The sequence below is a fragment of the Lipotes vexillifer genome, unplaced genomic scaffold (assembly GCF_000442215.2).
Source record: "Lipotes vexillifer unplaced genomic scaffold, Lipotes_vexillifer_v1.1 scaffold747, whole genome shotgun sequence".
Taxonomy (NCBI): Eukaryota; Metazoa; Chordata; class Mammalia; order Artiodactyla; family Lipotidae; genus Lipotes; species Lipotes vexillifer.
This window is the reverse complement of record NW_006772445.1, coordinates 966747-982133: the sequence shown is the minus strand read 5'-3', so window position 1 is coordinate 982133 and position 15387 is coordinate 966747. Positions and strand designations below refer to the sequence as shown.

At 39.5% G+C, this 15387-nt stretch overlaps 1 protein-coding gene across 1 annotated transcript in view; it reads left to right on the top strand.

Moving 5' to 3' along the window:
• Positions 1–15387, top strand: part of CDS1 (CDP-diacylglycerol synthase 1) — a 67063-nt gene that overhangs the window by 17959 nt on the left and 33717 nt on the right. Inside the window, exons 2-3 of the mRNA XM_007447516.1 lie at positions 5601–5728; positions 11449–11545. Of these exons, the coding sequence (XP_007447578.1) occupies positions 5601–5728; positions 11449–11545 (225 nt within the window). The remainder of the gene's footprint in view (positions 1–5600; positions 5729–11448; positions 11546–15387) is intronic.

Genomic DNA, 15387 nt, shown 5'->3' with positions numbered 1-15387 from the left:
CTCCACGGCATGTGGGATCTTCCCAGACCGGGGCACGAACCCGTGTCCCCTGCATCGGCAGGCAGACACTCAACCACTGCGCCACCAGGGAAGCCCAAAGTATATTCTTAAAAGTGAGGAGAGGTGGCCTTTGCATGGTGGCCTAAATTATTATACTATTCTTCAGGTAGAATTGTTTTGTCACAGGAATGGAAAGGCTGGGAATTCTCTCCACTCCATCTGGGCTAGCCACTCTGGGCTCCCTGAGAGCCATCTCTGGGTTTGTTCTCTTTCAAGAACTGACCCAATCTATCCCAAGCCTTTCTCTGGGAATGGAAGTGGAATTTTTAAACTATACCTCCTCTGATATTCTGTCTGTGTGGCCGTAGTTTATCTGTTGTTTGTGTTTTTGTGGATATTGTTTTGGGGTAAGCCACTCAGGCTTGCACAGGATGGAAAAATTCTACCCAATCATTGCAAGCCATTTTGAGTTCTCAGTCTGGGAGTGGAAATGGAATCTTTGGGCTACACCTTGTCTGATCTTTTGTTTGTGGGACTGTGTTTGTTGTTTGTATGTATGTGTGTCAGTACTTATATTGACTGGTTGAGATGTCTTTGCTAAATAACAGGGCTCACATGAGACAATACCAGGGAATCCTTCCCTGTTGTGTCAGGCTTTGCCTGTGGCAGAATGCTGGTTGTGATTTTCCCTTTGGGACAAGCCTTGTTTTGGGTAACCAGAGTTCTGTTCCATCTTGTAACCGCCCCCCGCCCCCCAGGGTATTGTTACAAAGCTGCAAGAGACTGCTGTGCCCAGACCCTCAGGAATACTTATCTAGACTATCTCTAGAAAAAAAAAAAAAAAGGGGGGGGGCAGAGGGGGGAAGCCTTTTTAAAATCAAGCGGAAAAACTGAGATTTCTGGTTGTCTTTATGTAAAAGTTAACTTGTAAATGAGCTCTATTTAATTCACTTAAAATTAAGCACTTACAAATTAAATCTAAATGTGTAGAAAATGGCCAAGATAAATTTTGGAACCACTTGATCTGGGGAGTATTCAGTACTGAACTGATATTTGCTATTGAAGGTGGCTTAAGCTTGTTGGTTTGATTAATATAGACATTTCTTTACAGTTATCAATGTTAAGTAATGCAAGTGAGATAAGAGCTTTTGGGTAAAACTCTTTAGGAATAATTGTTTTAGGAATGTGTACTTAAAATAATCTTTTCAGCTGCTTGGTAGCTTAAAAATTTAGAGTTAAGTTAAATGATGGAAGTTTATTGAATAGGTAGGTCATTTCCAAATAAAATATTAAGATACTGAAACATTAATTAGTGAATGTTGGCTTCCCTTGGCAGAGAGGAGACTAAAGGTATTTAGGAATCTAAAGGTATTTGGTGCCACCCTGGGATATTCTCCTAAGAAAGCACATGTTTTTAGAATTGTGCATGGTCAGGATTTTCTAAGATTGGATTATTAAATCTAGTTAGGTAGATGGATTTTGTTGGGAGTGGGCTAGGGCAAGACCAGATTCAGATTCGGTTTCTCCCTTCAAAGTTTTCTTAGAATACTGCTTTTGACGACAGCTCGTGAGTTTCTTTGCCTTTAAGTGATCTATATTTGCTTTTGAAGTCTCTTCACTTTGGTTAAATGAAATAAGTATTGTGTGACAGATTCTAAAAGTTCTTTCAACCTCCAACTAACGTTAAGATGCTTTAGAAGGCCGAGGCATCTCAGAGAGAAATATTTAATTAGTATGTTAAATTACATGGCATTCCTAAAAATCTAGTATGTCCTTTTAAATGTTATCAGGCATAATTCCAGTTATTTTAAAATGTTGCACGTTACAGCAATAACTAAGTTTCTTTTTGTCAATCCCATTGTGATCAAATGTTTAACCATGACTTTTTAAGTCTATGATTTGTAGACAGTTATTATTTTGTATTTTGATAAATCTCAGGTGGTACTGGGAAACTGGGTAAGAAATTAAAAAAAAAAAAATCCTAAGGGAAAACTTGACGGTTTCAAAAAAAGTTAACAAGAGGATTGGTTACTAAATGAACTGGTGAATATGGTTATAATTTTTATGGGTTTTGTCTGAAATGTTACTGGCTTTGATCTGTGTTTTCCAGATATAGGAAAAAATCTTCCCCTCAAGTTGGTTATGATTTGCAACAATTTGGTAAATTACACCCCTGTGAGTAAAATTGAGATATTTTTCTTTTCCCTCTGCCTGTTCCCTTCAAAAATTGGAGACTCTTGGGTTCTGAGCAGCCTTATCAGGCGAATGAGAAAAACTGTCTCCTGGCATGTGCAGAAATCTTGATATTTTGGGGACCTCTAAAAGAGAGAAATCCACCTAGGCAAAATCTGATGGCAGGCCTTTGATATGGCTTTCTTGGCCTTGAGAGGCCTTTTGGAAATTTAGTCTGAGACTTCTTCTGAGGAATTACACCAGAGTCTATGTGGTCAATGGACCAATCTTATTTTAGAAACAAATTAGTCTTGGCTGTACTTGATGAACTTGGGGGCAATTTTAGAAAAAAATTATGTTTCACTGAATATTAAATTCTAGTTTTGTTAATTAATGTCTGTGCTTACCAAGACTCACTTCCCAGATAGTTCCTTGTGGTTATGTTATATTGTTCCAAAATTTAATTAAATTGTCAGAAGAACACTCTAAGTTTGTTTCTGAAGCCTAACTTTGTAATCAGTCTTTGGATAAAGATCAGATGCTCCATGATCTACAACCAGGAGATTAACACCAGGTTATGTTCATTCAAATTTAAAGGGTCACTTAATGTTGGGGACAATTAAACCCATACTAGGGATAACCAGACTAGTGACACTAGGAAACTGGGCTGGGTGCCTTATGGATAATGCCAATATATAATTTCCCTTAAAGATAAGGATTGGTACAGAACAGACTAAGTCAGAAGACCTGGGATATACTGGGCTGCACCTAATGGAAGTTCTTAACTTATATTCTGAATTATGACCTTACTAATCTGCTAGCTATATTGTTTTTTATATTGCCTGTTTTGCAAAATTGTTGTTTCTTGCATTACCAAATGTGTGACTGAGCCTCTGATAAAATGATGATGTATAGTTCCATATGAGATCAATGATTGTAATAGTGTAACTCTAGATATGGGAAGAAGCAACAAGAGGGACTAATTTCCTGGACCATAAGAGATTAGTAAGACAGGTGGCGCAGAGACTTTTGGTTACTAGTAAGGCCTAGTCCAGTAAGTAATAGCACATTGAGTGGTCTATCAGCAAAATCTTTGCCAGACCTGGGAATGAGCATTCCTAGCACAGTGGGACAAAATGGTCATGAAATGCCCCCCAAACCATGGTCAAGTTTATGATCCTGAAGGGGCTCTGCCAACTGCAAATTGCCATCTGCCTCTGCAAGGATTAGGTCAATGGCCACTGTGGCCACTGACCTTCAACACCCCCTGAAAGGAATTCAGGGTGGAGATCAGGAATGAGTCACTCTGCTCTGAGAAAAACTGGCAGAACAGGGCTTTAGATAGTTAGATATTTTCAGAAAATTTTATGAGCCCAAATTCTTGCATCTTCTCATATCTAGAAAAGCACTGAAATCATTAACGGTGACATCTGCTTTGGCTATTAAGAAGAGAAATGCAATTGGAAGTCAAAATGGAGTAGCTGTTTGTTCAGACATATGGATGTGATTTCAGACATGTTCCTGTATTGCTGAGAACTTGAATTTTCTGAACTGTGTCAGACCTAGGGGATGGCACCAGCCAATCTCAAAACAGTGTCCACTGGTAACTGCAACCTTATGGTTTCAAGGTGTCCCCTTGTAACTATTAAACTTTTTAGACAATAAAATTGCTTTAGATCAGATATTAACAACAAAAGAGGAGACATATTTAATGGCCAATGGCTCCTGTTATATATATCTGAATACCATATCAGAAGTTAAAACCTAGTTAGATAAAATTAGACAACTGGCTACCTGGCTACAAGTCTCCCTTAAAGAGCCAGGTCCAGACTGGGTTTCAGGCTTAAATTCCCAGGGGATTGAGACCTTAATCTTACTAAACTCAGATCCAGGACTTGGAACTCAGTAATATTTCCAACTCGGTGTCCCAAATTGAGGCAGGACTATGCCCCATTTCAGCTGGAAGTAGCCTGAGCAGTTGTTACCCTGTTCCCTAAAAGATTCAGGGAAAGTTAAAAAAGGGAGATTAAAACCAAGTCCCCTCAAACTGAGTTCCTCTGCTGAGTTTATGATTAATGTCTCTATCCAAAACAGTTATTCCCGGGCTTCCCTGGTGGCGCAGTGGTTGAGAGTCCGCCTGCCGATGCAGGGGACGTGGGTTCGTGCCCCGGTCTGGGAAGATCCCACATGCCGCGGAGCGGCTAGGCCCGTGAGCCATGGCCGCTGAGCCTGCGCGTCCGGAGCCTGTGCTCCGCAACGGGAGAGGCCACGACAGTGAGAGGCCCGTGTACTGCAAAAAAAAAAAAAACAGTTATTCCCTTCCTTGTCCAACATCTGTTCTCAAGATTGAGGAGTATCAAAGAAAAGGGGGGATTGATACTGAGCAGGGCCCTGTGGGGCTCTTGGGCACAAAGATTTTCTGTGTCCCCCCATTTCTCTTATTGCAGAAAATAGCCTTCATTCAGCCTCCATGACCTTCGCTGAGTTCCAATGGGCAGGTTCAAGCAGTTGTTAATTAGGGAATGGAGAGGATGTGAGAAAAGGGAGAAACAGTCAAGAGAAACAATAGTGCAGCCTTGGGGCAGGGTCCTGGTTCCCCATCAATGGATACACACAACAATATCTTTGAGCTGTTTTGCAGATACTGAAACCCCCTCCAGGTGGGAAGAGTTAACAATTAATGATGGTATGTTTCCCACAAGCATGTAGACCCCAGACCAGTTGGAACCTTAAGGTTGATGCTGCTGACTTCTACTTACCTCATCACCAACCAACCAATCAGAAGAATGTCCACAAGCTGATCACACCCCATTACTATAAAACTTCTCACTACCCTCTCCAAGTTGGGACACATGGGTTTTGAGGGCATTAGCCCACTGTGGCCCCCTTTGCCTGGCAAAGCAATGAAGCTATTCTTTTCTACTTCACCCAAAACTGTCTGAGATTTAACTCAGGGTCGGGGTACAGAGGCTGGATTCGGCTTCTCTATCTATCTATCTAAAATGCTATGCCAGTGTAAGACATTCCTCTTGTTGTTGATGCTTTGATTGTAATCAAATAAAAAAAGAAACTATGTACAGTTGATCAGAATCTATGTGGCATTAACACCATATTCTTTGTTAAGTAGAAAAACAATAAATGTTTGATTCTGTGGAAAATTTCTGATTTAGATAATGTAGGAGTTTCTTTTTGTGTCTTTTGTTTAAATTAATCCTTTATATTGATAGACTTTAGCAAAGATAATCAAACTTTCCTAACTAGGATGTACAACAGTGCTTGGATATTCAAGGTAAGTTAATAGTTATTTTTTTGTTTTAAGTTATGTAAATGAGAGTTGGCACACTGAGCAATAAATAAATGCATTGGCAAACATGTGCTTTTTCTTCCTTTTATTTTGCAAAGTGATTTTCTTTTTTCTTTAATTTTAGGAAACAGATATTGATGACAGATATGGAGATTTGGATTCCAGAACAGATTCTGATATTCCAGAAATTCCACCATCCTCAGATAGAACCCCTGAGATCCTCAAGAAAGCTCTATCTGGTTTGTCTTCAAGGTATGGTTGGTTGAACATGAATCTAATGGGTACACAAGATAAACTGTGAGGTTATCCTGGACCATGTCCAATGTAATAAATTTCACTTTTGGTAAGTTTTAGAGCTATGAGAGGAGGCTTTACACTTTTTCACCATATGTGAGCACAGTATTAGAGGCTTGATGTACATCCTTTCGTTCATCCTTAAAATCTTAAGTGTGAGAAAACCAAGTCTGAGAGGTTAACTGGTGAAGGTTACAGAGCTAGCAAGTTGTGGACCTGGCATTTCTGCCCTTGTCTGACAGGTTTCTGAAGCCAGTGACCCATTTACCAAATCAGGTTGCCTTTTCTGGTATTGGAACATCTAAAAAAGAAAATTCTATATTCTCTGTTCCCTGTTTTTCAAATGCCAGTTGGAAATAGGTATTTTTTTTTCCTTTTAACAGAGTTTAAAATCATTGTCCAAAACTCTACAACCCTTTACCATTTTATATTTGTGCTATACTTTTAAATGTTTAATAACCACCCAATTTCAGCTAATTTTATATTGCCCTTCATTGTATTCTTTGTAATATGAATTATAAAATTTATAAAAGCAAAATAAATATAATATCCAGATTAACATATGAAACCTTAAATATTGGTGCAGAACACTCTTTTTTCAAGTTTTTAATACTGTTACACACAGTAAGAGGTCCATTTTACACCATGCCCCAAGAGACACACAAATGTATATTTTAACTGCTGTAAAATGTTGTAAAGCAATTCTTGCCATTGCTATGTGTGATGCTCTCTGATTTCTTTTATTTTTGATAGCTGTTCTATGTTATTGAACAAAAATACGCTGGATTACTAAATTGATTTTACTACCCATGGGTCATAAATTGGAGTTTGAAAAATACTGATTTAGTCATATCTAGTAAATATAATGTGAGCTTTTCTGATTTTTAATTTCCTAGAGGATGATCATAGTAGAATAAATTGGTTCAAAACAAAGTTTTCATATTTTTTAGCCAATAGAATAAATTTTTGCTGTCCATTATTAAAAGCATGGTTATCATTTTAGTAGTTCTTGTTCCCAGTTGTTTTCATGACCTAGTTCACAGATGTACCTTTTTTTAAAAATCTCACCTGGTCTTTCTCAGATCTGGATTTTTTTTCATATTGATGTTATGTAAGAATAATGCTGGATTCCTTTGTGTCACTCATAACAAGATTTTCCTTAATAATTTTTTTTTCCTGGCATAAAGCAACAATGGCAAGTAGTAGTAGCTGATATTTATTGAGCATGTATATTTGCTAGGTGCTGCTCCAAGCACTTTATATGTGTTGACTAATTTATTCTCACAACAACCCTGTAACTGTATAAATGGAGAAACTGAAGCACAGAAATGTTTTATATCAAGGGTCGTGTAGCTAGCAAGTGATAGAGCCACATTCTGAACCTAGGCATTGTGCTCTATTTATGAAAGAATTGGTTTTAACAGCAGATAATATATGACTAGTTTCAGTCTTTTCAAGAAACTTCTCTGTAAAGATTAAATAAATGTTTTAAAATCTACATTTTAGCCTCTTTTTAATACCCCAAATAGTCTGCCTTGCAAAGATTTAGAAATTGTAGATGCATAGGATTAAAAATACTAATTACATAAGGAATGTACATGGTTTGCCGAAGAAAACCCTATAATCCTCCTACCAAGACATTAATATTTAAAATACTGTGATGTTTATCTTTGAAACTTTTTTGTTTTTTGCATTGTGTGCATGTGTGTGCCTGTGTGTGTAATGTAAAATTAGCATTGTACTGTTTTCTGCCTTGTTATTTTCATTTTCATTCCATGGTATTAGAAACAACATCCTGAAATATGTGTAAATATTTTAATGGCTGTATGATATATTCCTTTGTAGAGCTATAGTTCAACTTACTTAACTTAAACAACAATTGCTAGACATTTAGCCAGTTTCTAAATTTTCACAAAACCAACTCTGCTTTAAATATATATCTTTATAGCTAACTTTTATTTAGCATCAATAATTATTTTCTTAGTATAAAATTTTAAAAGTGAAATTCCTTGGTCAAAATTTATGTTCATTTTTTAAGGCTCTAATATATAATGCCAAAAAGAGCATAAGTCATTGAAATTGGAAAGAGCGTGAAAGGTCTTCAGTCACTTGGCAGTTGTCCCAGTTTGTTTCTTGACCCGTGTATGGGTCTGTGGAAATGAATATTCATTAGCCAGTGAAGTCTGGCTCTATCCTTTAGTAAAGAGCTTCTTCAGCAATGAGTCTAACTTAGTAGTTCTCTCTGGAAGGGGTAATGCCTTGGATTTTGTACCTTCCCCCAACCAGTGAACATTTGGCAGTGTCTGGAGACATTTTAGGTTGTCACAATAAGAGATGGTGCTGCTGGGGCTTCCCTGGTAGCGCAGTGGTTGAGAGTCCGCCTGCCGATGCAGGGGACACGGGTTCACGCCCTGGTCTGGGAAGATCCCACATGCCATGGAGCGGCTGGGCCCATGAGCAATGGCCGCTGAGCCTGCGCGTTCGGAGCCTGTGCTCCGCAATGAACCGCAAAAAAAAAAAAAAAAAAAAAAGAGATGGTGCTGCTGACACTTAGTAGGTAGAGGCCAGGGAAGATCCTACAGTACACAGAAAAACTCTTCACAACAAAGAATGATCTGGCTCAAATGTTACTAGTGAAGGTTGAGAAACCGTGGAAATACCCATGCATAGTCTTGCTGGTGCTCTTGTACTCTATAATGCCATCTTCTTTCTCCCTGGGAACCTGCACACATCCCGTCAACTTCCTTCTAAGGCTGGTAGATAGACTTTCTCAAAACTCCTGCTCTTTGCTAGATGGCCCACCAAGTTCTTGTTTGTTTTTGAAGAGTGCCTCTGTGCCCTAATTCTTGGCTCAGGTGAACTGCCTTGCCAACCTAGGTCTTTCTCATTATGCTTGTACAACTAGGAAAATTTTTTTTTTAATTTTATTACTTTTGGGACTTCCCCAGCAGTCCAATGGTTAAAACTCTGCGTTTCCACTGCAAGGGGCAGGGGTTCGATCCCTGGTCGAGGAACTAGGATCCCACATGCTGTGTGGCATGGCCAAAAGAAAAAAAGACAATAAATTTTTATTACTTTTCTTTTTTGCGGTATGCGGGCCTCTCATTGTTGTGGCCTCTCCTGTTGCGGAGCACAGGCTCCGAATGCGCAGGCTCAGCGGCCATGGCTCACGGGCCCAGCCGCTCCGCGGCATGTGGGATCTTCCTGGACCGGGGCACGAACCCATGTCCCCTGCATCAGCAGGCAGACTCTCAACCACTGCACCACCAGGGAAGCCCAAATTTTTATTTTGAAATAAAAACCCCTTAAGAGTTGTAGTAACAGTAAGGCATTGTGCATCACATAACTGATTTGAGCAAATAAATGTGTAACCACTTTAGATAATCACTTTAAAGGACACTGCTTAATTATATACTTTTTAGAAATTTCATTTCTAGCTCATATAGGTCCTGGAAACATGAGACTTGAATGGATTTCTCTACTGATTCTGAGTTCCTTTACCTAAAACAATCTGTGAGGTGATGACTTGGACTCAGAATTAAGGCTTTCTCTAATGTGATCATGGTGGCATGGTAAAGGAAATCAAGAATTTTGAATTCGGAACCAGACTTTCCTCTGGATTTTAGTTACAATGGTACATATTCTTTTGCATATCAATGCTCTGTTTTGAATTCAGTGCTTCTCCCCTGAGAGATAACTTTGGGTTACTGTATCAATGGATATATATATTAAGTTTAAGTATGTGCTTTTATGTGCTTAACTTTGTGTTAGGTATTCTTGGGAGATTTGGGGAGTCATTTAAATTAAAATAAGGCAATTGAGTCTTTGATCTTGTTGGGGAGGGGGATTTTTCTGCCTGGAGTAACACCTGTATAATAAAAGAGAGTAGGTCTTTGTTTAAATCTCTGGTTCTCAGAAGCTAGCGTTCTCTGCTGGTCAGAGCCACCCCTTTAACATTAGAGGTACACTTGGACCTTTCAACTCCCACCAAGGTCTGATTTCTGACACTTGGGTAGTGTCCTCTTCTCTAGAAGAGGTTCTCAGTAATTCTGAGAATCAGTTATGAAGGAGGGCTAAGTACATTTCTGAGGTTCATGCAAGGAAGACAGGATTATTATCAGGAGACTGGCTTATGGTCCTTTATTTACCTGTGACTAGCTGTGCGACCTAGCCCAGTTTCCTAATCCATTCATTCATCTTCAAAGAGTTCGTTCTATTAAGTCAAATAGAACCTTTCAGCTGTAGCATTTTTGATTCTGCATTCATTTCAGTTCAGCCCCAAAGCTTACAGTCTCATGAAAAATGTATGAGTCTACATACTTAACTAAACAGTAGAGGGAAATAAAGTTGGGTAAGTACAATTTGACCACCTTGTGCAAAACCCTGGAAACTATATAAAAGAGTTTGGACTTAATGTTGGCATTTTAGGTCTTGTGTGCAGAAAGGACATGATCAAAGGGATATTTGAGGAAGAGTAGTTAGGGGTATCTAGGCTATATAGGAGAGTGATTGAAAGCAGGGAGTGTAATCAGTATTTGATAAATGGATGAAATCAGCTAATATTTCTGTTACAGAGAGGAGAATGAGGGCTTGTGCTTAGAATACAGTACATATATGTTACTATACATTGGGTCAAAATCTCTTGTGATATAATTTAAATGTTAGCATTTGAATTAATAGAAATCAGAAAATTATTTAAAAACTTTACTGTGAGTATAATGTAAAATGAGTGTAGAATGAATAAACTCAGAGGGCAGCAGTTTTAGATTCAGAAAGCATCATGCTTCTATAGGTGTTGTTAGAACGATCTGAGGTGTTTCATACAGTGGCTGCTGACATTTCTTATGACGTAGCCACATAAAGAGTGAAAATATTTGTAAGGTACACTGTGGGTGAAGTGTGAGGCTCCTGCAGTGATGGAGGGCAGGCAAATGGGCTCCCCAGGCCCTTACTGACAGCAGAGGGTCAAGTAGGTCAAGTCTCAGTCTACTGGGGACCAGCCAGGTGTGCCTCAGGGAAGCTGTGCTCTAAGCACCAGCAGAGGCCCAAGGAGAAGAGAATACTTTTCTACAAAAGACTCTGTTCCCGCAGGAAAGCAGGCAGCACACGCTGAGCAACAGAAAGAACTGACCTTCCGTCTGGCCTTGCCCTCAGTGACGGACCTCCCCACACCGTCCTCATTTCCCTGAAATTGTGGTGCTCTCCAGTTTCAGTTCCACATTTTCCTTTCTTTACTTTTTCTCACTGCAAGGCTGTGCTGTCTGTTCTACACCACCTTAAAATCCGTACTCTTTTTATCCACCACACGGAAGGACAGACACCCTTTGGGAGGGCTGTGCACCTGGCCCCTCCTTCCCACCTGAGTGGCCCCGGGCGGAACGTGCACACACCTGTGTTGGCCACCTCACCTCCCAGCCTCGCGATTCATCCTCATTCACATGGAGCAAAAACTAGTCTTTTCTTCGGCTAACAGAATTTTTACATTTCCTTTAGCTCTCAGTGAGTGAGCTATTGGTTTGTTTGTTTGGTTTGCGTTGTTGTTATTGTATAAGGTAAAGTATAGGGGATTCCTAAAATATAGTTAAGGGAAACCTGTAAGTCTGGCAACTCATTACTGTAACAACACACAAAAATTTAAGAACAGGTTAATGCTAACTCTACAAATATTTCCTTTTTAGGTGGAAAAACTGGTGGATTCGTGGAATTCTTACTCTAACTATGATTTCATTGTTTTTCCTGATCATCTATATGGGATCCTTTATGCTGATGCTTCTTGTAAGTGTTTGCCCAAGTGTCTCTTGCTTTGTTTTTCAGCACTGATACTGAAGTAAATCTGAGCATGTCATGAAAAAGAAGGTGGTTCAAGACTTGACAGCAGCAAATTTAGTTCCTTTAAGCATCTTCTGGTTCATGAAATGACCTGGACTAATCTTTTCCATTTGCAAATTGGCCATTCATTGTGTATCAAGTATATGTGATATTCAGTAGATACACAACTTTGTGTCAGACATTGCACCAAGCATTAAGTAGAACAGAAACACACACACCACACACGACTTCAACGTATATGACTATTAGCTAGATCCCTGACTTCAGGGGACTCATTCTAATGGCAGAGACATGTAAGTAACCATATGAATAAATGGTGTAGTAAATGAGTGGAATAAACCCCATGATAGATCTTGTTGGAAGAGCACAGCATAAAAATGACCTCATCCAGTGTGAGAGAGAGACGAGGGAAGACTTCCAGAGGAGGTGATGCGAAAGCTGAGTCATAAAGAAGCACTGGATGGGGGAGGGCATTCCAAGTTGGGGATATCAGGGGCAGGGGTGTAGTAAGGAGAGATTGTGGTCCGTTGTGGGGTTTGTGAGTTATACATGTGGAGAGTGTCTAGGGATGAGACTAGAGAGGCAAGCAAAAGCCATTCTGGGAGTTGGATTTTGTTGTATATGGGAAGCCCAACAAGTTATGAAGTCAGACACATTTTTTCAGCTTTTTAATTCATTCATTTAACACATGCTTCAGGATGCCTGCTGCATGCCAGGCAGTTCTGGGGAATGATGCAGTCATGCTGAGAAAAATGCACCTGTGTCTGCCCTCATGGAGCTTACTGTCTACATATTAAAGAACTGATCAGATATGTAATCATAAACTGCAGTAAGCATTTGAAAACAAGAATTGGATGCTATGAGAGCAAAGTGGGGAGCCAGGAGACTTTCCAGACTTTATCCAGTGCCCAGCATCTGCACTGCGGTCTTGAAAGTTGAGTAGGATTCACTGGGGTGAAGGGGAGACCTTGGAGGAAGGATTTTTTTTTTTTTTTTTTTTTGTGGTGAGCACAGGCTCCGGATGCGCAGGCTCAGCGGCCATGGCTCACGGGCCCAGCCTCTCCGCGGCATGTAGGATCTTCCCGGACCGGGGCACGAGCCCATGTCCCCTGCATTGGCAGGCGGACTCTCAACCACTGCGCCACCAGCGAAGCCCCTGGAGGAAGGATTTTCACAGCAAAGGATTCCCTGTGTATAAAAGCCTTTATATCTAAAGAAGTATGAAACACTTGAAGCCCAAAGTGGTAGAAGTAAGAAGGAGAAATACATTCGTGACGAACATCATGCATTTCCTGGGTGCTGAACATGGTTTATCAGTGAACAGCGAGGGCCTGCTCTCGGGGATATGTACAGTGTCCCTCCTTTTTATTATTTGTCTTCATCCATCACAACTGTATTTATGATGTTTATGTTAAGGGAACATGGATGGATATACACACACTTGGTACTCAATTGATACTACCTTTATGTGTTTTAAGGTATTATTTACATTCACAGCCCTGACTAGGTCATTTATATTTATATTTTGAGAAGTACACTTTGTACGTAGCTTGCATTTGCCTTATAATATCAGCACTCAAAAATGACAAATTCAAGAGAGTTTTATTAAAAACTTACTTCTAGCAAATGATAGTTACTATTTTAAGATGGAACTCATACTCATATTCCTTAAAATAAAAGGAATTTTTTTTTCTCCAACCTTCTATTTATAGTGCTTTAATTGTTGTAGTCACAGCTTGGAATCACACTTTCTAAGTGATGGAGTTGCTAAAGCATATTTTGATTTAAAGGTAGATGTGAACGTATAAAAGATATGAGGTCTCCCCACCCCTTCCTGGAACTCCTATAATAACTGTTTTAATTCACATTATTTAACTTATTTTTAAATAGTGCATTAGTTTTTATCCCATTGTGAGAGTTATAAAAGTATATTGAAATTACTTTGGAAAAGAGATAATTAAAAAAAAAAAATCACCCCAACCCTATCATCAACCACCACAACTCAATTAATACTGCCATTTGATGTATTTCCTTTCATCTTTTTTTTCTTTTAAAAACCATGATTGTAATTATAGTGTGACTAAAATTTTGTATCCTTTTTAAACTAAATATTGAATGTTTTGTGTTGCTCCACGGTCTTTATAGCCATCAGCTTTAATACCTTCATCTACTCAATGAAATGTAGTACATCATAAGTTATTTAGAGCAGCGTGTTATTTTTAGACGTTCAGGTTATAGTCTGGTTTTTATTTATTGTGAATAACATTATCCTAAACATATTAGAATATAAAGCTTTTTCATATGCAGGATTATTTTCTTCAAATAGATTCCCAGAGTGAAAATAGGCACTTTTATTTGGATAACACATAGTTCCAGCTCAACATATCTAAATCTGAACTTCCGTTCTATCGCCAGCCATTCTGCATAACTCTATCTACTTTTCCAAGCCTTCCCTGGTGTTGTCCTGTGTTTGCCTCTCTCCCTTAGCTCCCCAGTTTCCTCAAGCACCAAATCCAGTCAGTTCTACCTCCTTGATGTCTCTCATTCCTTATACTCCACCCTCTTCTGGCACTTATCCATACTCATCTGGATGGTGGTATCTTGCCTGCCTTACTGTCTCTTCTCTTGCTGCTTCTCCAGTCAGTTCTTTCTACCTCTGTTATCCCCAGACATTCACGTCTGATCACGTCCTTTCGTGATCAGCACCAACTCCTTTCTGCAGCCTTTCATGCTGTTTCCTGTGGCGCTGTGACCAGACTCATCTCTCTCTCTACTTCTCACCCCAGCTTTGTGTTCCAGCAGCTCTGGACTACTTGTAGTTCCCTTAACATCCTCCTCCTCTCCTATGTACATGACTCTGTACATCCTTCTCCTTCACTCCAACTGGGCCCATCCCCACCCTTACCACAGGTTTTTTGTCTGCCTGTGCTTATATCCATGTGGCTGTTTCCATATAGCTGGTAAGCTATAAGTGACAACCATATGTGTGTGATATTAAAAATTCTTTTTTTCTTCTTTCAGTGGAACACCATATATAGTGCTAATGGTTGCTCTTGAACAAATGTATTCATAAAAGTAGCATCAGTTCATTTGATATTCTAAAAGCCCTTGGTTCTATAAATAGCATGACTTTGCCATTTTATCTTAACATCTAGCATTGTCCCCATTCTCGGATTATTATTGTTAAAAAAATGGCTTGATGTTATACACAAAGGCTATTTGAAGGACAGTATTTAAATTTCCTCTTGTGTTTATAACACATTTATGAGTTTTTCTTAAAAGAACTATTTGTAATAGTTTGGCATAATATTTTCTTACTGTATGGCTGAGGGGACACAACTACTTCTTTTAAGTCTGTCATTGGACATGTACTAGGTATAGTGGGGAAAAATAGCTTAAGAATATCCTGGACAGTAGGATTGGGAAAGCTGATTTGTGGCGATCTCAGAAAGAAATCCCAAAGTATATTCTTTGGCAGACTTGGTTAGCTCTTTCTGTAAAGGACCAGATTGTTGTATTTTAGGCTTTAAGGAGCCACATATGTGTCTGTCATATAATCTTTGTTTTTTATTTTTAACTCTTGAAAAATATAAAATCCAGGGTCTTCCCTGGTGGCGCAGTGGTTGAGAGTCCGCCTGCCGATGCAGGGGACACGGGTTTGTGCCCCAGTCCGGGAAGATCCCACATGCCACAGAGCAGCTGGGCCTGTGAGCCATGGCCGCTGAGCCTGCGCATCCGGAGCCTGTGCTCCGCAACGGGAGAGGCCACAACAGTGAGAGGCCCGCGTA